Source organism: Bombina bombina, chromosome 1 (assembly GCF_027579735.1).
Source record: "Bombina bombina isolate aBomBom1 chromosome 1, aBomBom1.pri, whole genome shotgun sequence".
Taxonomy (NCBI): domain Eukaryota; kingdom Metazoa; phylum Chordata; class Amphibia; order Anura; family Bombinatoridae; genus Bombina; species Bombina bombina.
The window spans coordinates 236,662,387-236,684,767 of NC_069499.1; the positions used below are offsets into that span (position 1 = coordinate 236,662,387).

The 22,381-nt window shown below is 41.1% G+C and overlaps 1 protein-coding gene across 1 annotated transcript in view; it reads left to right on the forward strand.

Annotated features, from left to right (window-relative positions):
• DNAJC17 (DnaJ heat shock protein family (Hsp40) member C17) overlaps positions 1-22,381 on the forward strand; it is a 104,817-nt gene that overhangs the window by 54,672 nt on the left and 27,764 nt on the right. Inside the window, exons 4-7 of the mRNA XM_053697882.1 lie at positions 5,653-5,740; positions 19,878-19,954; positions 21,684-21,780; positions 22,055-22,095. Of these exons, the coding sequence (XP_053553857.1) occupies positions 5,653-5,740; positions 19,878-19,954; positions 21,684-21,780; positions 22,055-22,095 (303 nt within the window). The remainder of the gene's footprint in view (positions 1-5,652; positions 5,741-19,877; positions 19,955-21,683; positions 21,781-22,054; positions 22,096-22,381) is intronic.

Here is a 22,381-nt window from a genome sequence, read left to right on the forward strand (position 1 = left end):
GAACGGGCTGTGTGAGAGGTTCAATGGGACCCTCAAGCAAATGCTCAAGACGTTCACTCAGGAATACCGAGACTGGGAACGCTTCCTGCCGCACCTCCTATTTGCTTATCGGGAGGTGCCCCAGGAAACGACAGGGTTCTCTCCCTTCGAGTTGCTCTACGGAAGAAAGGTACGGGGACCCCTAAACCTGATCCGGGAGCACTGGGAGGGAGAGATGGAGGCTGACGGTGTCCCAATTGTGCCATACGTGCTGGAACTCAGGGACCGAATGGAGCAATTAGCCAAATCCGTGCGGGCTAATCTCCAGTTGGCCCAGAGAAGACAGAAAGTATGGTACGATCGGGGGGCCCGAAAGAGAATCTTCACCATAGGACAAAAGGTGTTAGTACTTAAGCCGGTGAAGACAGACAAATTGCAGGCGTCCTGGCAGGGTCCCTACCAGATCGTAGAGAAAAGGGGAGACACCACTTATGTGATAGCTAGCTGCCACGACAACAATCTTAGAAAGACATTCCATGTAAACATGCTCAAGGAATATTTTGAGCGACCAGAGAACGTGACGGCCGTATGTTGTTCCCCTCAGGAAGACCCCGACAGTTTACCCATTCCAGACCTATTAGAAAAGAGCCTCCCCACAGGTATAGTGGCGCAGGTTCAGATAGGGGACCGACTTAGCCCCACTGAAAGGGAGCAGCTCAACCAACTCCTCCAGTCCAAACACCTCACCTTCTCCCCGAAGCCAGGGTACACTACTTTAACCACCCACCAGGTAGATACTCCGGGACAAGCTCCCTTGCGCCAGGCTCCGTACCGAATCCCCGAAGCAGTTAGGACAGGAATGAAGAAGGAGATCGATGAGATGCTCCAGCTCAGGGTAATTGAGCCCTCCGATAGTCCCTGGGCCTCCCCAGTTGTCTTGGTGCCCAAGAAAGATGGGACCACCCGGTTCTGCGTAGACTATCGGAGGCTCAATGAAAATACCGTGACGGACGCTTACCCTATGCCCAGGGTAGACGAGCTACTCGATCGTATAGCCAGGGGAAATTACCTGACCACTATTGACCTCTGCAAAGGTTACTGGCAGATTCCCCTGGCCCCGGAGGCTATCCCCAAGTCGGCATTCGTCACCCCATTCGGCTTATATCAGTTTAGGGTAATGCCGTTTGGGATGAAGAATGCCCCAGCTACATTCCAGCGCTTGGTGGATAGGCTCCTGGATGGCTTCCAGAGTTTTGCTTGCGCCTACCTGGACGACATAGCGATCCACAGTGAGTCCTGGGAGGACCACTTAGCTCATGTGGGAATGGTTCTGGATCAGATCCGGGCTGCTGGCCTGACTCTGAAGCCAGAAAAATGCCACTTTGGGATGGCCGAGGTACAGTACCTGGGTCACCGGGTGGGGTGTGGAAAGCAGCGACCAGAGCCGGCCAAAATAGAAGCTGTCGCCAATTGGCCCACCCCCATCACTAAGACTCAGGTCCTAGCCTTCCTGGGCACGGCAGGGTACTATAGACGGTTCGTACCAGACTACAGCACACTTGCCAAACCCCTGACTGACTTGACCAAGAAGAACTTACCTCGACAGGTCCTGTGGTCTCCCCACTGTGAAACGGCTTTCCAGGCTCTCAAAAATGCTCTAATTAACGCTCCTGTCTTGGCGGCCCCAGCCCTTAACAAACGTTTTATCGTCCATACAGATGCTTCCATGTTCGGGCTGGGAGCTGTCCTCAGCCAAGTAGGCGAAGATGGAGGGGAGCATCCAGTTGCCTACATCAGCCGGAAGCTCCTGCCCCGCGAAGTCAGCTATGCAGCGGTCGAAAAGGAGTGTTTGGCTTTGGTGTGGGCATTAAAGAAATTGACTCCCTATTTATATGGTCAGGAGTTCACTCTGGTCACCGACCATAACCCGTTGGTGTGGCTGAACCGGGTCTCTGGAGATAACGGCAGGCTATTACGTTGGAGCTTATCGTTGCAAACCTTCAATTTCACCATTACTTACAGACCTGGGAAACAGAATGGCAACGCCGACGGGTTGTCCAGACAAACCGACCTCAGCCCCGCATAACCAGCGGTCTGGACAGCCTTAGTCTGCCCCGAAAAGGGGTCAGACCGTGTCTGCCAGAGTGTTCCACAGAAAGGGAGCAATGTTACAGAAGCATTAGTTATTCTGTTGTGAAGAGCTTATTTCCCAGCAGCAATGCCTGAACCAGCAAGCCAGCGCCTAAGAAGGGCTCCAAGAAAACTGTAACAAGTTTCATTTCATAAAGAGTTAACTCTTTTTTTTTTTGCTTTTAGAAACTATTGTCTAATCACCTCTGGAGCCAGACTGCTAATTGATAAGATGAACTTGTAAACTTGTTATCTTAAGTACTGTAATCCTATTGTGGCCTGTCAAAGGACAGTGCTCTCTATCTAAATGTGTGATGGGGGATTTTGTGCTTCCCCCCCTCTCCCCCTGGGAGTGCCCTGTGTGCATGTAACCTTAATAAAAAGCAGGCTGGGCATCCCAGTCCTGAGTTCTTGTTTGACCCTCAATCGCAGCGTTGACTCGTTTTTGTGGGCAGAAGGGTATCCTAGCTGTACTGCAGCTAAGGGAGATTATTCTATATTTGCGAGACTCATATAGAATACTATGGAAAGCAGCTTCTCCCCTCTTTAGCAATAGGGATCCAGGCTACTAAGCGGTCCATCTCTCAGCGAGACTAAGGGTAACCGTAACAATGATTATCCACAAATACTTGTATGTGTTCCAAATGCTACAAATAGCACTACCTCAACATTATTTAACAACCCAACAAAAATTGATAGACTCCTTCATTTGGTCCTAAAAAAAAAAAACCAGAGTTGCCAGGCAAACACTATACCTTTTAGCAAGGAAGATGGAGGACTTAATGTCCCTAACATAACAAATTATTATAGATCAGCACACTTAGCCAGGATACTGGCATGGAATCATGCATTCCCCCCTTCCAAAATCTCTACCCCCCATGTCTCTATAACTGTTGACAACTCCATCATTACCCCAACCTCACATGCCCGATGTCTTGGGGTCACACTTGACTTGGATCTTTCTTTCACTCCTCGCATTCAGTCCTTGGCTAAAGCCTGCCGCTTCCACCTTAAAAACATCTCTAAAATTAGACATTTTCTTACACAAGACTCAACAAAGATTTTAATTCACTCTCTCATCCTTTCCCGCCTCGACTACTGCAACTCTATCCTCTCTGGTCTCCCTAGCTGCCGCCTAGCTCCTTTACAATCCATAATGAATGCCTCTGCCATGCTCATCTTCCTTGCATGTCACTCTTCATCTGCTGCACCTCTCTGCCAATCCCTTCACTGGCTTCCTCTTGCCTCCAGGATTAAACACAAAATTCTCACTCTGACATACAAATCCCTCAATTGCACTGCTCCCTCCTACATCTCAGACCTTGTCTCCAGATACTCTCCCTCCCGTCCCCTTCGCTCCGCTCATTATCTCCTACTCTCCTCCTCTCTTGTTACCTCCTCACATTCCCATCTACAAGATTTCTCTTCTTATGGAACTCTCTGCCTTGCTCCACAAGAATCTCACCTAGTTTTAAAAGCTTCAAGTGCTCCCTGAAGACTTTACTATTCAGGGAGGCTTACAACCTACACTAACCTTCCTATCTCCACTGCTATCTCCTAAAACCTCATAGTATGTAAGCCTATGAGCCCAGCTGTTTGTAGTTCACCTTCAAAAGAGCCGACTACAACAGTGAAACTCTCGGCAGGACCCTCTCTCCCCATTTGATCCCTGTAATCATTTTTTTTATACCACCCATGTTCCTAGCGCTGCGGAACCTGTTGGCGCTCTACAAATACCGGATGATGATGATGATGATAATAATAATAATGTCCCTCAAAATTGTGGATCCTTATTAAAGCTTCCCTATCTAACACCCAACATATGAGAGATATATATAAACTGGCTTCTTGGGTCAGCCAGAACAGGTACCATCTCATATAATAGATACATCAAAGCTGTTTTAGATGTTTGGGACCCAGTAATTGGACATACAAAAGGAATATCCACTCCGGTGTCACCTCTCACTCCATTATTAGATAACCAACTCTTTCTACAACATTGCTCCTTCACTCATATAAATCTGATTAAGGAACACCAGAATCTTCCTATTTACTTAATAACTGATACAATTAATATCAAGGATTGTACAACATTAAATGAGGAACTAACATAAGCGATGATGAATGGAAACATTGCTTCAGAATGACCCATTCTTCCTCCATCTCATTAACTCTAACGGAACTTAATTATAAAATAATAGCCCATTGGTACCTCACAGTTGCTGGAGAAGATGTGGGGAGATGGAACAATTACTCATATTTGGTGATCCTGTCCTAAGATCGGGAACTATTTGGGAACAAATAGAATGTTGTTTAAGCCAGACTTTAAACACCAATATAACTCTTAACTCTAACTATCCTCCATAAAAGGACAGTCAACACCAGAATTTTTGTTGTTTAAAAAGACAAATAATTCCTTTATTTACCCATTCACCAGTTTTGCATAACCAACACGGTTATATTAATATACTTTTTACCTCTGTGATTAACTTGCAACTAAGCCCCCCTGATCACATGACATTTTATTTATTATCTATTGAGTTTCATTTTAGCCAATTAGTGCAGTGTCTGCCACAAGCCACGGGCATGATCACGTTATCTATATGGCTCACATGAACTAGCTCTTCCCTGTTGTGAAAAGCAAATAAAAAAGCATGTGATAAGAGGTGGCCTTTAATGGCTTAGAAATTATCATATGAGCTTTCCTAGGTTTAGCTTTCAACTAAGAATACAAAGGGAACAATGCAAAATTGGTGATAAAAGTAAATTGGAAAGTTGTTAAAAATTGCATGCCCTATTTGAAACATGAAAGTTTTTTTTGGACTTGACTGTCCCTTTAATCAATCACCACAATTAGGCTGCATTTACTGCATAAAACTGTTAGATTTGAGGCTGACCTGGGCAAAGAGATTAATCCTCAGATACTGGAAGTCACAACAGATTCCTACCTTCTCCTAGTGGGTCTCAGAAGTAAATCCCATCATCACACTTGAGAAAATGCACTATTGTTATATGGTGAAACGTGACTTCATACTTGACATAATATTTGTTTGGGAACAGAGGACACAACAATAATGTCTAGGCACATTATAAAAATTCATCCATATGACAAGTATTATTATTATAAAAATTAGACCAGGAAAACTCAACCCATAAAAGTGTAATCCCATCTATTGACCCTTGATATATTTAGATAATCCTGTTTGAATTGTATAGGATATACCCCTTCTTTTTCTCTCACTTTTTTTCTTTGACTTAGCAATTTTTGTTTTCATTCTTTATAGTACTATACTGTATCTCAGACTGAAATGTTTACAAATATCTCATATACTATTTTATTTATTAATTTTAAAAAATTGTTCGACCTCATTAATTTAAATATAAAAAAATAAATTTGGAACAAAATAAATAATTAAAATATATTATAAATTTTATTTTAAACATTTTTTGATGCATAATTTAAACATTTTTCGGGGTTCCCTTTGAGTTTCTGGCCCCCTTTACATTTACATACAGTAAAGATGCCCTGTTTGTCTTTTGTAGGCAGCATTTGATAATCTAAGAAAAGCCAAAGCAGCAGCAGCAAAACGAACACAAAAACTCGATGAGAAGAGGAAAAAGGTGAAACTTGGTAAGGAATCCCCACTGTGTGTGCAGACGATATATCAAATCCTCATAACTTAGTCAAGGGTGATAATAACACCGTCTTCTTTCATAAGTCTTGCGCTAATATGCTTTTTATACTTCCTTTGTATTTCTAGAGTATTCTATTTGGGATAAGACATCCTGAGCTGCAATTAATCTATGCAATAAAATAAATATGTTCCTTACAACCATCAAATCTAGATTTATTTTTATTTGAATAAATGGTGACATAACACATCGAAAATCTACTACAATAAATATATTTATATATCCTCTTCTTATTCAAATTAGTTTTCAGTACTTTTAGTTTCTTTTATGTAATTGGCAAGAGTCCATGAGCTAGTGATGTTTGGGATATACAATCCTACCAGAAGGGGCAACGTTTCCCAAACCTCAAAATGCCTATAAATACACCCCTCACCACACCCACAATTCAGTTTTACAAACTTTGCCTCCTATGGAGGTGGTGAAGTAAGTTTGTGCTTGATTTTTATGATTTCTTCTATGATAAGCGCTTCTAAGCATTCTGAAGCCCAATTCCTCTCGGAGTACATTGTTTGTCAGAGGGATGTGAAGGGAGTATCACCTATTGATTTTATGGTTTTCCTCGCAGGAAATCTTTTCAACGGTTCTCTGTTATCGGTCGTAGGGATTCATCTCCTACCTCCCTTTTCAGCTCGACGATACACTCTTTTATATACCATTACCTCTGCTGATACTTTTTCAGTACTGGTTTGGCCATCTGCTATATGTGGATGGGTGTCTTTCAATAAGTATGTTTTCTTTATTTAAGACACTCTCAGCTATGGTCTGGCGCTTTATGTATTAATATAAAGTTTTAAATATATGTATTTTACTTATATTTGCCATGAGTCAGGTCTATGTATATTTCCTTTTGCAGACTGTCAGTTTCAGTTTAGGAAGCATGTTTTAGGAAGTTATTTTTCTTACCTGGGGTATAGTCTTTTCTTCTACAAGATACGACGAATCCACAGATTCATCCTTTACTTTTGGGATATTATCCTCCTGCTAACAGGAAGTGGCAAAGAGCACCACAGCAGAGCTGTCTATATAGCTCCTCCCTTGACTCCACCCCTCAGTCATTCTCTTTGCCTATACTAAGTAATAGGAAGGGTTAAGTGAAAGAGGTGATACAATGTTCAGTCATTTTTTTCTGCAGAGACTATGTTATTTCAGAATTGGCTGACAGTATCCCCATGAGGGAAGGGGTAAGCAGTAATCCTAATGTGAAAGACAGGGGTATTACTGGACCTGTATGTTGGGCTGTACAAAATGGTTGACACTGATGACATAAGGTTTGTGGGCAAACAATTCTATGTTTGGAGGTAAATTAACATTTTTTGTGACAAACGTTTTTATTTATAATGGCAATGGAGGGTGCACATGGCTTCTGTTAGACCTGGGTATATGAACCCACATGGCTAGGTTTTTAGACCGCTTGTAGCGGTTCTTTTGCAAGGCTGTGAGACATTGCGGTAGATGGGCGGGGCCTATTTTCGCGCCCCAGTTACACAGTTGTATTCCCCATTAGGGCTGTCAAAAATAATCGTCACACCGATGCATCACGATGCAGCAGTGAACGATTCTGCATCGATGCAGTGAAGGCTCTTAATCGATTCCGGGTCAGTGACGTCATGGGCAGGGGATTCGGTATGTGAGGAAATGGGTCTTGTACTGTCAGTTTCCTGTTTTCCTCATTGCTCCGTTTTTAAACTTCACTGTTGTTATGGATCCACAATATAAGCCTTTCCAAGCCGCCTCCTCCCCTGTATGTCATTGCGTTTATATTTTTATTGCAAGCAGCCATCGTTGGTGTCTTACCTGACCCCCGCGGTATGTGAGGAAATGGAACACTCTGGTTTACTCATTGCTCCGTTTTTAAACTTCACTGTTATGGAGCCACAATATAAGCCTTTCCAAGCCGCCTCCTCCCATGTATGTCAGTTCGTTTATTGCAAGTACTGGGAGTTTGCCCTCCCTTCACTGACTGCTGCTTTATTTAATACTATTGGTATTGGTAGTACTAGCAGTCAGTGCCTATCACTGTTCTACGTAGTGCAATATTGTGCACGTCAGAGAGAGGCTCTCGGTAGCCAGTGTCACAGGAATTCATATAATCCCTCTGAATTAGCTGCTGATAATGTAGAACAGCGATAGGCACTGACTGCTAGTACTACCAATACCAATAGTATTAAATAAAGCAGCAGTCAGTGAAGGGAGGGCAAACTCACAGTACTTGCAATAAAAAAATAAACGAACTGACATACAGGGGAGGAGGCGGCTTGGAAAGGCTTATATTATATAAAGACAGGTGACATAGAACAGGCAACTCCCAGATAGGCACCATTAACCCCATACATGCCAGGCGAGTCTGACAGGGAACTCCTGTGATTCAGGGAAGTCCTGTGATTCAGGACTTGCTGTGCACACTGCGCAGATATCTGACCCAGAGAGCATTACCAATAGACCTCCTCTCACACACAAATGTTCCGGTCAGGAATTTTTATGACACCTATCCTAAAGAGCCGACAGCAGCCTCATGTAAACAGTGAATCTTTTCTTGTATTATAGATTCACTGTTTACTGTTGCGGTCTCTGCTGCATGTTTCCTCTCTGTCAGACCCCTAGCCCAAACGAGCATTTGAGGGTTGCTATTAGATACAGTAAGTCAAAAGTTTTACAGCAACCCTCAAATGCTCGTTTGGGCTAGGGTTCTGACAGAGAGGAAACATGCAGCAGAGACCGCAACAGTAAACAGTGAATCGATAATACAAGAAAAGATTCACTGTTTACATGAGGCTGCTGTCGGCTCTTTAGGATAGGTGTCATAAAAATTCCTGACCGGAACATTTGAGAGGAGGTCTATTGGTAATGCTCTCTGGGTCAGGTTTCAGATGTCTGCATGTACTCCGTGAGAATGTTTGAGTGAGTACACTGCTGCTTGTTATATTTTCCTTTGTAAAATAAATCTACAGATACATTTCTGTGCATATTGTAGTATTATGTTTATAAGTGCTCTTCCATCTTACACAGTTGTTTAAAAGATTATTATATATATACACACACACACACACACACACTATATATATATATAAATGTGTGTATGTATATATATGTGTGTGTGTATGTGTATATATATATATATGTGTGTGTGTGTGTATGTGTGTATATATATATATATATATATATATACACACATATAAATATATATATATATATATATATATATAAAATATGAAATAGAACAAGATCATGAAAATCATGGGCAGTAATCGTGATGCATCGCGATGCATCGTAGAATCGAATCGTATCGAATCGTTACAATGATAATCGTAATCGAATCGTGAGACAAGTGAAGATGCGCAGCTCTATTCCCCATGCAAGCAGCAAGCTCCAGCTCCGGTGGGCCTCTCAGGAAAGTTTGGGCCTAATCGAAGGGTTAAACTGATTTTGCAGACCCCTGAGGTCAGGTAGGCGCCACAGCAGGGCTGTGGTGAGGTGCAGGTTTTTTTTTTGGTTAATCATAACGTTTTTTTTTGTATAACGTTTTTGTACATAAGGGTTAAGTATTCCTTTTCCTGTGGTGCAATCTTAGCTGGCAAGTTAAGATACATATATAATAAAATTGAGATAATTTTAGCATTTTAAAGCAGTTTTGGAAAAATTGTATGCTTTTTTTCTCTTAAAGGCGCAGTACCGTTTTTTCAGATTATTTTTTTCACTAAATAAAGTGTTTTCAAGCCTGTTTGTGGTCATTACTAGCCTGTTTTAACATGTCTGACATTGAGGAAAGCCAATGTTCCATGTGTTTAGAAGCCATTGTGGAACCCCCACTTCAAATGTGTCCCTCATGTACTGAGAGGGCCCTACATTACAAAGAACATATTTTAGCTGGTAAAAGTATGTCTCGGGATGATTCTCAGTCAGAAGAGAATCAGGTTATGCCATCTGTTTCTCCCCAAGTGTCACAACCTTTAACGCCCGCCAAAGCGACGCCAAGTACTTCTAGTGCGTCTAATTCTTTCACCCTGCAAGATATGGCTGCAGTTATGTCTACTACCCTTACAGAGGTATTATCTAAACTGCCAGGTTTACAGGGTAAGCGCAGCAGGTCAGGTATTAGAGTAAATACTTAGCCCTCTGATGCTTTATTGGCCATCTCCGATGTACCCTCACAGTGTTCTGATTTGGGGGTGGGGGAATTGTTGTCTGAGGGAGAGCTTTCTGATTCAGGAAAGATGTTCCCTCAAACAGACTCAGATGTAACAGCCTTTAAGTTTAAGCTTAAACGCCTGCGCTTGTTACTCCGGGAGGTTTTAGCGACTCTGGAGGATTGTGACCCTATTGTCATCCCACCAGAGAAATTGTGTAAAATGGATAAATATCTAGAGGCCCCTACTTACACTAATGATTTTCCAGTCCCTAGAAGGATTTCGAACATTGTTACTAAGGAATGGGATAGACCAGGCATTCCGTTCTCTCCCCCTCCTACTTTTAAGAAAATGTTTCCCATATCTGACACCATTCGGGATTCCTGGCAGATGGTCCCTAAGGTGGAGGGAGCTATTTCTACCCTGGCTAAGCGTACAACTATACCTATTGAGGACAGTTGTGCTTTTAAAGATCCTATGGATAAAAAATTAGAGGGTCTTCTAAAGAAATTGTTTATTCATCAGGGTTTTCTTCTACAACCTATAGCGTGCATTGTTCCAGTAACTACTGCAGCAGCTTTTTGGTTTGAGGCTCTAGAGGAGTCTCTTAAGGTTGAGACCCCATTAGATGATATTTTGGATAGAATTAAGGCTCTCAAGCTAGCTAAATTATTACAGATGCCGCTTTCCAAATGGCTAAATTAGCGGCAAAGAATGCAGGCTTTGCCATTTTAGCGCGTAGAGCGTTATGGCTTAATTCTTGGTCTGCTGATGTGTCATCTAAATCCAAGCTTTTAGCTTTTCCCTTTAAGGGTAAGGCCCTATTCGGGCCTGAACTAAAGGAGATCATTTCTGACATTACTGGAGGTAAAGGTCATGCCCTTCCTCAGGACAAGACGGTTAAAATGAGGACCAAACAGAATAATTTTCGTTACTTTCGAAACTTTAAAGGCGGTCCCTCTACTTCCTCATCTGCCTCCAAGCAGGAGGGGAACTTTGCACAATCCAAGTCAGTCTGGAGACCTAACCAGACCTGGAATAAAGGTAAACAGGCCAAGAAGCCCGCTGCTGCTACCAAGACAGCATGAAGGGGCAGCCCCCGATCCGGGACCGGATCTAGTAGGGGGCAGACTTTCTCTCTTCGCTCAGGCTTGGGCAAGAGACATTCAGGACTCCAGGGCATTAGAAATTGTCACCCAGGGGTATCGGTTAGAATGAAAGGATTCTCTCCCAAGAGGGAGATTTCATCTTTCACGTTTGTCTGTAAACCAGACAAAAAGAGAGGCGTTCTTACGCTGTGTAGAAGACCTACATACCATGGGTGTAATCTGTCCGGTTCCAAAATTGGAACAAGGGCAGGGGTTTTACTCCAATCTGTTTGTGGTTCCCAAAAAGGAGGGAACCTTCAGACCGATTTTAGATCTCAAAAGTCCAAACAAATTTCTCAAGAGTCCCATCCTTCAAGATGGAGACCATTCGGACGATTTTGCCAATGATCCAGGAGGGTCAATATATGACCACCGTGGATTTGAAGGATGCGTATCTTCACATTCCTATCCACAAAGATCATCACCAGTTCCTCAGGTTCGCCTTCCTGGACAAGCATTACCAGTTTGTGGCCCTTCCTTTAGGGTTGGCCACAGCTCCCAGAATTTTGACAAAGGTGCTAGGGTCCCTTCTGGCGGTTCTAAGGCCGCGGGGCATAGCAGTGGCGCCCTATCTGGACGATATTTTGATTCAGGCGTCAACTTACCATCTAGCCAAATCTCACACGGACATCGTGTTGGCTTTTCTAAGATCTCACGGGTGGAAGGTGAACATAAAAAAGAGTTCACTAGTTCCTCTGACAAGAGTTCCATTCCTAGGAACTCTGATAGACTCGGTAGACATGAAGATTTTTCTGACGGAGGTCAGAAAATCAAAGATTCTAACTACTTGCCGAGCACTTCATTCCTCGGTCATCAGTGGCGCAGTGTATGGAGGTCATTGGGTTAATGGTAGCGGCAATGGACATAGTTCAGTTTGCTCGCCTACATCTCAGACCACTGCAGCTGTGCATGCTCAAACAGCGGAATGGGGATCATGCGGATTTATCTCCGCGGATAAATCTGGACCTAGAGACCAGAGATTCTCTTCATTGGTGGTTGTCACAGGATCATCTGTCCCAGGGAATGTGCTTCAGCAGGCCAGCATGGGTCATAGTGACGACGGACGCCAGCCTCTTGGGCTGGGGTGCAGTCTGGAATTCCCTGAAGGCTCAGGGTGTGTGGACTCAGGAGGAGTCCCTACTACCAATAAATGTTCTGGAACTGAGGGCGATATTCAACGCGCTTCAAGCGTGGCCTCAGCTGGCTTCGGCCAAGTTCATAAGATTCCAGGCGGACAATATCATGACTAGCTTATATCAGTCATCAAAGGGGAACAAAGAGTTCTCTAGCGATGATAGTGGTTTCCAAAATAATTCGATGGGCAGAGACTCGGCAATATATATCCCAGGAGTGGAGAACTGGGAAGCGGATTTTCTAAGTCGTCAGACTTTTCATCCGGGGGAGTAAGAGCTCCATCTGGAGGTGTTTACGGCATTGATCCATCAATGGGGCACACCGGAATTGGATCTGATGGCATCTCGTCAGAATTCCAAACTTCCTTGTTACGGGTCCAGATTAAGGGATCCTCAAGCAGTACTGATAGATGCTCTAGCAGTACCTCGGTAGTTCAACCTGGCTTATGTGTTTCCTCCTTTTCCTCTCCTACCTCGTCTGATTGCAAGAATCCAACAGGAGAGGGCTTCGGTAATCTTGATAGCGCCTGCGTGGCCACGCAGGACTTGGTATGCAGGTCTGGTGGAAATGTCATCTCTGCCACCGTGGAAACTGCCACTGAGACAGGACCTTCTCATTCAAGCTCCGTTCCAACATCCAAATCTAATTTCTCTGCAACTGACTGCATGGAGATTGAATGCTTGATTTTATCTAAGCGGGGATTCTCTGAGTCGGTCATTGATACCTTGATTCAGGCTCGAAAGCCTGTCACTAGGAAAATTTACCATAAGATATGGCGTAAATATCTTTATTGGTGCAAATCCAAGGGCTACTCGTGGAGTAAGATCAGGATTCCTAGGATTTTGTCCTTTCTCCAAGAAGGATTGGAGAAGGGATTATCAGCTAGTTCCTTAAAGGGACAGATTTCTGCTTTGTCAATCTTACTACACAAGCGTCTGGCAGATGTCCCAGACGTTCAGTCGTTTTGTCAGGCTTTAGTTAGAATCAAGCCTGCGTTTAAACCGGTTGCTCTGCCATGGAGTTTGAATTTAGTTCTAAATGTTCTTCAAGGGGTTCCGTTTGAACCCATGCATTCCATAGATATTAAACTTATATCTTGGAAAGTTCTGTTTTTAGTTGCCATCTGCTCGAAGAGTTTCTGAGCTTTCTGCGTTACAATGCGACTCGCCTTATCTTATATTCCATTCTGATAAGGTGGTTTTGCGCACTAAACCTGGATTCCTTCCTAAGGTTGTTAAAAATAAGAATATTAATCAGGAAATTGTTGTTCCTTCTCTATGTCCTAATCCTTCTTTTAAGAAGGAGCGTCCGTTACATAACTTGGTACATAACGTGGTTCGTGCCTTGAAGTTTTACTTACAAGCGACCAAGGATTTCCGTCAAATATCTTCTCTATTTGTTGTTTATTCTGGAAAGCGTAGGGGTCAAAAAGCTACGGCTACCTCTCTTTCTTTTTGGCTGAAAAGCATCATCCGTTTGGCATACGAGACTGCTGGACAGCAGCCTCCTGAAAAAATTACAGCTCATTCTACTAGAGCGGTGGCTTCCACATGGGCTTTTAAAAACGATGCTTCTGTTGAACAGATTTGTAAGGCTGCGACTTGGTCTTCCCTTCATACCTTTTCCAAATTTTACAAATTTGATACCTTTGCTTCTTCTGAGGCTATTTTTGGGAGAAAGGTTCTTCAAGCAGTGGTGCCGTCTGTTTAGGTATCTGTCTTGTCCCTCCCGTTCATCCGTGTCCTCTACCTTTGGTATTGTATCCCACAAGTAAAGGATGAATCCGTGGACTCGTTGTATCTTGTAGAAGAAAAGGAAATTTTATGCTTACCTGATAAATTGATTTCTTCTAAGATACGACGAGTCCACGGCCCTCCCTGTCAATTTAAGACAGATTATATTTTTTTGTTTAAAACTTCAGTCACCTCTGCACCTTTTAGTTTCTCCTTTTTCTTCCTATACCTTTTGTCGAATGACTGGGGGGTGGAGTCAAGGGAGGAGCTATATAGACAGCTCTGCTGTGGTGCTCTTTGCCACTTCCTGTTAGCAGGATAATATCCCACAAGTAAAGGATGAATCCGTGGACTCGTCGTATTTTAGAAGAAATCAATTTATCAGGTAAGCATAAATTTCCTTTTTTTTTTTTTTTTTTTTTTAAATTGACTATTTTTCTTTGGGCTTGCGAGGTCGCAAAATGCTGTTATTTATTGCGTCATTCTTGGTGCAAGAATTTTTTGAAGCAAAGGTACGTCTTTGATGACGCAAGTTCGTCATTTCCAGCATCTTAGTTGATGCCAGGTTTCCTTGCATGAGGTTGCGTCTATTATGACGCGAGTTGCGTCAATTCCGAAAGTTGCTGGCGCCATAAAAAAATTCAACTTCCTTTTGCGTTGTGCGTCACACTTGGCGCCAAAAAAATTAGTTTATTTTTCACCCCACTTCCTATATGCCTCTTGCCTTCTATATGCTCAGAGGGCTATGCTGTTTGCATTTTTTCCCATTCCTGAAACTGCCATATAAGGGAATTGTAAATTTTGCTTTAATGTTGTTTTTTCTTTTACATTTTGCAAGATGTCTCAGAAGCAACTGTTGGAACCCTGCTGCCTGATCACAGTTCTACCAAAGCTAAGTGTATCTGTTGTAAGTTAGCTGAGATTATATCTCCAGCTGTAGTATGTAACAGTTGTCATGATAAGCTTTTGCACGCAGAAAACGTTTACATCAGTACTAGTACAGTTTCTGTTGTTCCTTCAACATCTAATGTACATGATAGCCCTGTTGAAAAATTATATTGCTGATGCGATACAAAAGGCTTTGTCTGCTAATCCGGCTTCTAATAAACGTAAAAGGTCTTTTAAAACTTCTCATAAAATTGATGAAATTTCTAATGACAACATACTGAAATATCCTCCTCTGGTGAGGATCTCTCTGATTCAGAAGATCCTACCTCAGATATTGACACTGACAAATCTACTTATCTTTTTAAGATTGAGTATATTCGTTCCTTGTTGAAAGAAGTGTTGGTCACTTTTTATATTGAGGAGTCTAGTCCTCTTGATATCAAAACTAGTAAACATTTAAATTCTGTTTATAAACCTCCTGTGGTTACTCCTGAGGTTTTTCCAGTTCCTGATGCTATTTCTGATGTGATTGCTAAGGAATGGATTGAACCTGGTACTTCTTTAATTCCTTCTTCTAGGTTTAAAAGGTCGTACCCTTTGCCTGCGGCTAGATTAGAGTTTTAGGGAAAAGTCCCCAAAGTTGATGGGGCTATTTCTACTCTTGCCAAACGTACTACTATTCCTATGGAAGACAGTACTTCTTTTAAAGATCCTTTAGATAGGAAACTTGAATCTTATCTAAGGAAAGCTTATTTATATTCTGGCTATATTCTCAGGCCTGCCATTTCTATGGCTGATGTTGCGGCTGCATCAACCTTTTGGTTGGATAGCTTAGTGCAACAGGAAACAGATCCTGATTTGTCTAGCATTGTTCGTTTGCTTCAACATGCTAATCATTTTATCTGTGATGCTATTTTTGATATAATCAAAATTAACGTTAAATCTATGTCTTTAGCTATTTTAGCTAGAAGAGCTTTTATGGCTCAATTCTTGGAATGCTGACATGGTATCTAAGTCTAGATTACTATCGCTTTCTTTCCAAGGTAACAATTTATTTGGTTCTCAGTTGGATTCAATTATTTCAATTATCACTGGAGGGAAGGGAGTTTTTTTGCCTCGGGATAAAAGATTTAAGGGTAAATCTAAAGCTTCTAATCGTTTTCATTGTTTTCGACAGAATAAGGAACAGAAAACCAATCCTTCCCCTAAAGACTCTGGTTCCAATTGGAAACCTTCAAGTTGGAATAAATCCAAGCCTTTTAAGAAACCAAAGCCAGCCCCCAAGTCTGCATGAAGGTGCGACCCTCGATCCAGTTCAGATGGTGGGGGGCAGATTAAAATTATATCAAGACATTTGGGCAGATTCTGTTCAAAATCGGTGCATTCAGAGTATTGTTTTTCTAGGGTATCGAATGGGATTCAGAGTAAGACCTCCTGTGAGAAGATTCTTTCTCTCTCACGTTCCAACAAATCCGGTGAAGGCTCAGTCTTTTCTGAAGTGTGTTTCAGATCTAGAGCTTTCAGGGGTAATACTTCCAGTTCCATTTCAGGAACAGGGTCTGGGGTTTTATTCAAAGCTATTCATTGTCCCAAAGAAAGAAAAGTAATTCTGGCCAGTTCTGGATCTGAAGTTTTTGAATTGTTTTGTAAGAGTCACCACTTTCAATATGGTGACTATGAGGACTATTTTGCCTTTTGTTCAGCAAGGTCATTATATGTCCACGATAGACTTACAGGAGGCATATCTTCACATTCCAATTCATCCAGACCACTATTGGTTTCTTAGATTCTCTTTTCTAGACAAGCATTGCCAATTTGTCGCTCTTCCATTTAGCCTAGCAACAGCTCCAAGGATCTTTTTGAAGGTTCTCGGTGCCCTTCTATCTGTAATCAGAGAGCAGGGTATTGCGGTGCTTCCTTATTTGGCCGATATCTTGGTACTAGCTCAGTCTTTACATTTAGCCCTATCTCACACAAATTTACTAGTGTTGTTTCTTCAAAGACATGGTTGGAGGATCAATTTACTAAAGAGTTTCTTGATTCCTAAGACAAGGGTCCAGATAGATTCAGTGTCCATGACTCTGTCTTTAACAGACAAGAGACGAATGAAATTGGTTGCAGCTTGTCGAAACCTTCAGTCTCAATCATTCCCTTCAGTGGCTATGTGCATGGAAGTTTTAGGTCTCATGACTGCAGCATCGGACGCAATCCCCTTTGCTCATTTTCATATGAGACCTCTACAGCTTTCAATAGTGCAGGGATTATACTCGGATATCACAATTGATATACTTTAAATCCCAACATTCAACTCTCTCTGACTTGGTGGTTAGACCATCATTGTATAGTTCAAGGGGCTTATTTTGTTCGTCCTACCTGGACTGTGATCAGATACAAGTCTTTCAGGTTGGGGAGCTGTCTAGGGATCTCTGACAGCACAAGGGGTTTGGAAACCTCAAGAGGCGAGGTTACCAATCAATATTTTAGAACTTTGTGCTATTTTCATGGCTTTTCAGTTTTAGCCTCTGTTAAAGAGAGAACCATTCATTTGTTTTCAGACGGACAATATCACAATTTTGGCATATGTCAATAATCAGGGTGGGACTTGCAGTCCCCTAGCTATGAAAGAAGTATCTCAGATACTTTCTTGGGCGGAATCCAGCTCTTGTCTAATTTTTGCAGTGCATATCCCAGGCGTAGACAATTGGGAAGCGGATTATCTCAGCCGTCAGACCTTACATCTGGGGTAATGGTCTCTCCATCCAGATGTATTTTGTCAGATTGTACAGATGGTGGGGTCTTCCAGAAATAGATCTGATGGCTTCTCATCTAAACGAGAAACTTCCCAGGTTCCTATCCAGGTCCAGGGATCCTCAGGCGGAGATGGTGGATGCTGTAGCAGTTCCTTGATTTTACCAACCTGCTTATATCTTTCCGCCTCTAGTTCTTCTTCCAAAAGTGATCTCCAAGATCATTATGGAACAATAGTATGTGTTTCTGATAGCACCAGCGTGGCCTCACAGGTTTTGGTATGCGGATCTTGTCCAGATGTCCAGTTGCCAGCCTTGGCCACTTCCTTTAAGACCAGACCTTCTGTCTCAAGGGCCGTTTTTCCATCAAGATCTCAAATCGTTAAATTTGAAGGTATGGAAATTGAAAGCTTAGTACTTAGTCATAGAGGTTTCTCTGACTCAGTGATTAATACTATGCTACAGGCTCGTTAGTTTATTATTTATTATCGAGTTTGGAAGACCTATATTTCATGGTGTACTTCTCATAAATTCTCCTGGCATTCTTTTAGAATTCCTAGAATTTTACAGTTTCTTCAGGATTGTTTGGATAAAGGTTTGTCTGCAAGTTCCTTGAAGGGACAAATCTCTGCTCTTTCTGTTTTATTTCATAGAAAGATTGCTAAGCTTCCTGATATTCACTGTTTTGTTCAGGCTTTGGTTCGTATCAAGCCTGTTATTAAATCAATCTCTCCTCCTTGGAGTCTTAATTTGGTTTTGAAGACTTTGCAGGCTCCTCCTTTTGAGCCTATGCATTCTTTGGATATTAAACTATTTTCTTGGAAAGTGTTGTTTCTTTTAGCTATCTCTTTATCTAGAAGAGTGTCTGCATTGTCTGCTCTCTCTTGTGAGTCTCTTTTTCTGATTTTTCATCAGGATAAGGCTGTTTTGCGGACTTCGTTTAAATTTCTTCCTAAGGTTGTGAATTCATACAACATTAGTAGGTAAATTGTTGTTCCTTCCTTGTGCCCTAATCCCAAGAATACACTTGAAAGATTTTTACATTCTTTGGATGTTGTAAGAGCTTTAAAATATTATGTTGAAGCTACTAGAGATTTCAGGAAGACTTCTAGTCTATTTGTTGTCTTCTCTGGTTCTAGAAAAGGTCAGAAAGCTTCTGCCATTTCTTTGGCATTTTGGTTAAAGCTTTTGATTCATAAAGCTTATTTGGAGGCGGGACAGTCCCCGTCTCAGAGGATCACAGCTCATTCTACTAGATCGGTCTCCACTTGGGCTTTTAAGAATGAAGCTTCAGTTGATCAGATTTGCAAAGCAGCAACTTGGTCTTCTTTGCATACATTTACTAAATTTTACCATTTTGATGTATTTGCTTCTTCTGAAGCAGTCTTTGGTAGAAAAGTTCTTCAGGCAGCTGTTTCCGTTTGATTCTTCTGCTTATGTTTTAAATTTTTCTTTTTTACTTTAAATTTATGAGAAAAACTTATTTTTTTGTGGATTTATTTTTTTCAGAGGAAAATGGCTGTTTTTATTTTATCTATCTCTCTCTTTCTCTCTTTCTCGTTTTCTCTCTCTCTTTTCTCTCTTTTTTCTCTCTGTCTTTTCTCTCTCTCTCTCTCTTTTCTCTCTCTCTCTTCTCTCTCTCTCTCTCTCTCTCTTTTCTCTCTCTCTCTTTTCTCTCTCTCTCTCTTTTCTCTCTCTCTCTTTTCTCTCTCTCCTATAGCGGCTATTGATAATCCCCCGAAATCTCTAACTCAAATTGAGGTTTCAATATTACTAGGTCTTTCATATAAGTCTAACGGCCATTTGAATGGCATGTATAAACAATTTTATGTTTAACTATATTCTTCTTGAACATTAATACCCTAATGTCAGTGTTTGTAACTGTTTTAAGTATGATCTGGAAGCAATTTTTGTATTGTATGTCTTTTACGTTTGTTAAAGAACATGTTCTTTATACTGTGTGCCTTTAATAACCTCAATAAAAATATTTATATAAAAAAAATAATATATATATATATATATATATATTTATCAAATATAAAGTATGTGATTTTAGTTAAAGAGAAAATTATTAAAAGGATTGGGCAAAAATGATGTGTAAAATCAGTGCACTCGCTCTTTAAGTAATAAGCATATTATAATTATTATTTTTCATGGAGGCACTGTGGGCCACACAAAAATAGGTTGCAGGCCGCATTAGGCCCGCGGGCCGCCAGTTTAACACACCTGCTTTAAATAAATTCAACACTTGTTGTTTTTTGTTGTTTTTTTACGTTTTTTGCAATATTCATTTTCACTCAGATTTGGAAGCTCGTGAAGCACAGGCACAGGTGAATCAGGAGGAAGAAATTAATTTTGCTCAGACTCTGGAACAAGAGGTAACTATTTATTTGTGTTGTGCAGAGGTTGCCTTGTGTAGGAGAGAGGTCTTGTGCTATTTCTAAATAGAGGACAAGTTAAAGGGACCTAAAAGCGCAAAGGGAATATGTTAGAGCATTTTATTAGTGCAGTGGTGCTTGCATGTAATGGGCTAGATTACAAGTGACGCGCAAACTATTGCACAGGTTAAATTGCGCTCATGTTACAAGTTGATCGCGATTTACGCTAGAATGATTACCGCAATCTCAGAACTCTGGTTAACTGGCGAAAATAAAAAAGTTGCACAAAACACTTAAAAAATACATTACAAGGTACAGTTACACTTATAATAACATTATCTAATATAACTTTTTTGTGCAATACTTTTTGTGAATAATTTTTAAGGGCTCAAATATGAGATATCAGGTGTTAGGGGAAAAAATGGCAGCCAAAGGGCTTTAACAATGACATACATATACATGTCTAAAGATGTGTATGTGTGTGTATGTATGTATATATGCAATATTTATTTTTAATAAAGTATTATACTGTGTACTTACTTGTAAATATTTTACATTCCAATGTTATGCACATAGCAGAATATGTTCCATATTTTTTAAAATTAAATATTCCTAAATATAACTGTATATATCTATACCTATATGTAATCGTATATGTGTGTGTGTGTGTGTATATATATATATATATATATATATATATATATATATGTATAAATATATACTGTACCAAAATACTTTCAGATATAGGTAGAAATATGTATTTATGAATAAATTGAACATATTCTGCTATGTGCAGAACATTGGAATGGGAAATATTCATATTGCCATGTCGGGTTAGCGCACTTGAGAATGAGTTCAGGTTTGCCAGGGTTTTTGTCTCCTTTGCATTATATGGGGAAGGAGGTTATTTTTTGTGCTCAAAGTAACTGGTTTGTGCTCATCGGGTTAGTGTGAGGGTGATGCATTTTAACTTTCAACTCATAATACCAGCGCAACCCGACAAGCGCAAAAAGTTGACCTTTAGCGCTCTAACGGAAGCGGTAAATACCGCTCCACTTGTAATATGGCCCAATATGTTAAACCGCTTTTGCTAAAGTCAGCGCCAAAACAACAATGCACTGGCGCTAGCTAAACCTATCTGGTGCGCCAATGTTAAGAGACATGTGCGTTAGCTACCAATCCTCAGCTAGTTCCCTGCTGCTCAACAAATTATATCAAGCAAACAAAATGAAATTGCTAATAGAGGTAATTTGAAAAGTCTCTTTAAGAGCAGTTATAGTTTTAAATCACTTGCTCTAATTAGTAAGAGCATGTCATTTTAATACTAGCAACCCTGCACCTCTAACTCCTGCAAAGGGGTTATACACATAGAAGTAGTGCTTGGGACCCACAGAGCACTGCTGGTCCCAAGCAGAAACTGACCCTATCAGTAGCACTAGTCATATGACCCAGTTGTGTAGCTAGCACTGCTGACTGGATTGGTGACAGTTTCTGCTGATGGAATGTGTTTACTTTCAACCTGCAATAAAAGCGTTACTTCTGATGCGCGCAAATAGCAGCAATAAAGCCCTTATGGCTTGCGCACAACAGTGCTTCTCGTAATCTAGCCCTTATATGGGTAGTTTAGTTGCTGTAAGTGGCAGGTGTGTCATACTAGTTTACAAACTAACTGTGAGATCTTTGGGAAAGTGTTAATCCAGTGCTCACTATATCTTTGTGTGTCACCCAGATAATGCGTCTCCGTGAAGAGGGTTCCAGGCAGCTAGAGGAGCAGCAGAGGTTGATCCGCGAGCAAATCCGGTCTGAAACGGAGCAGAGATTACGAGGTAGAGCCTTCTATGTGATGCACCATTTGAAAAGCTTACAGCAGGTTTATAGTTTTACTATTCCTGTAGTTGGTTATGCTGTAAATGTCATATTTCTATGATCAGATTTTATTCTTGAAGTCCTAATTAATAAGTTATTGTGGTATCATCGTCAAATATACACAACTCACTAATGTGCTTGAATTGTCTAATTCTAGAAAAAGGTCAGATGATTTTTTCCCAAGATTAATATAATAAATCTGTTGCTTTCCACTGTTATATTTTATATGTACAGGTCAGACCGGTGTAGATGAAAAAGAATGCACTAGAATCAAGGTAAGTTAAATGAGAGTTGTTTTCAAGCTATAGTTGTGGTTAATTTACTCCAGGTTTGCAGCTTTTTCTCCAGTAGCTGGACATTGATTGGTACTTTACTTTCATTCGTAACTGCAATATACTGCTAGTAAACTAGTAAGTGATGGCTTCTTTTGCTAAATAACTATCTCTACAGTTTGGAAATGTTTGTATCTAATACAGCAAGTAATTGTTCCATCTCTTATGTAGTAGTACAATACACAAACAAATATAATTGGCATTTTATAGAGCTTAAAGGAACAGGGTT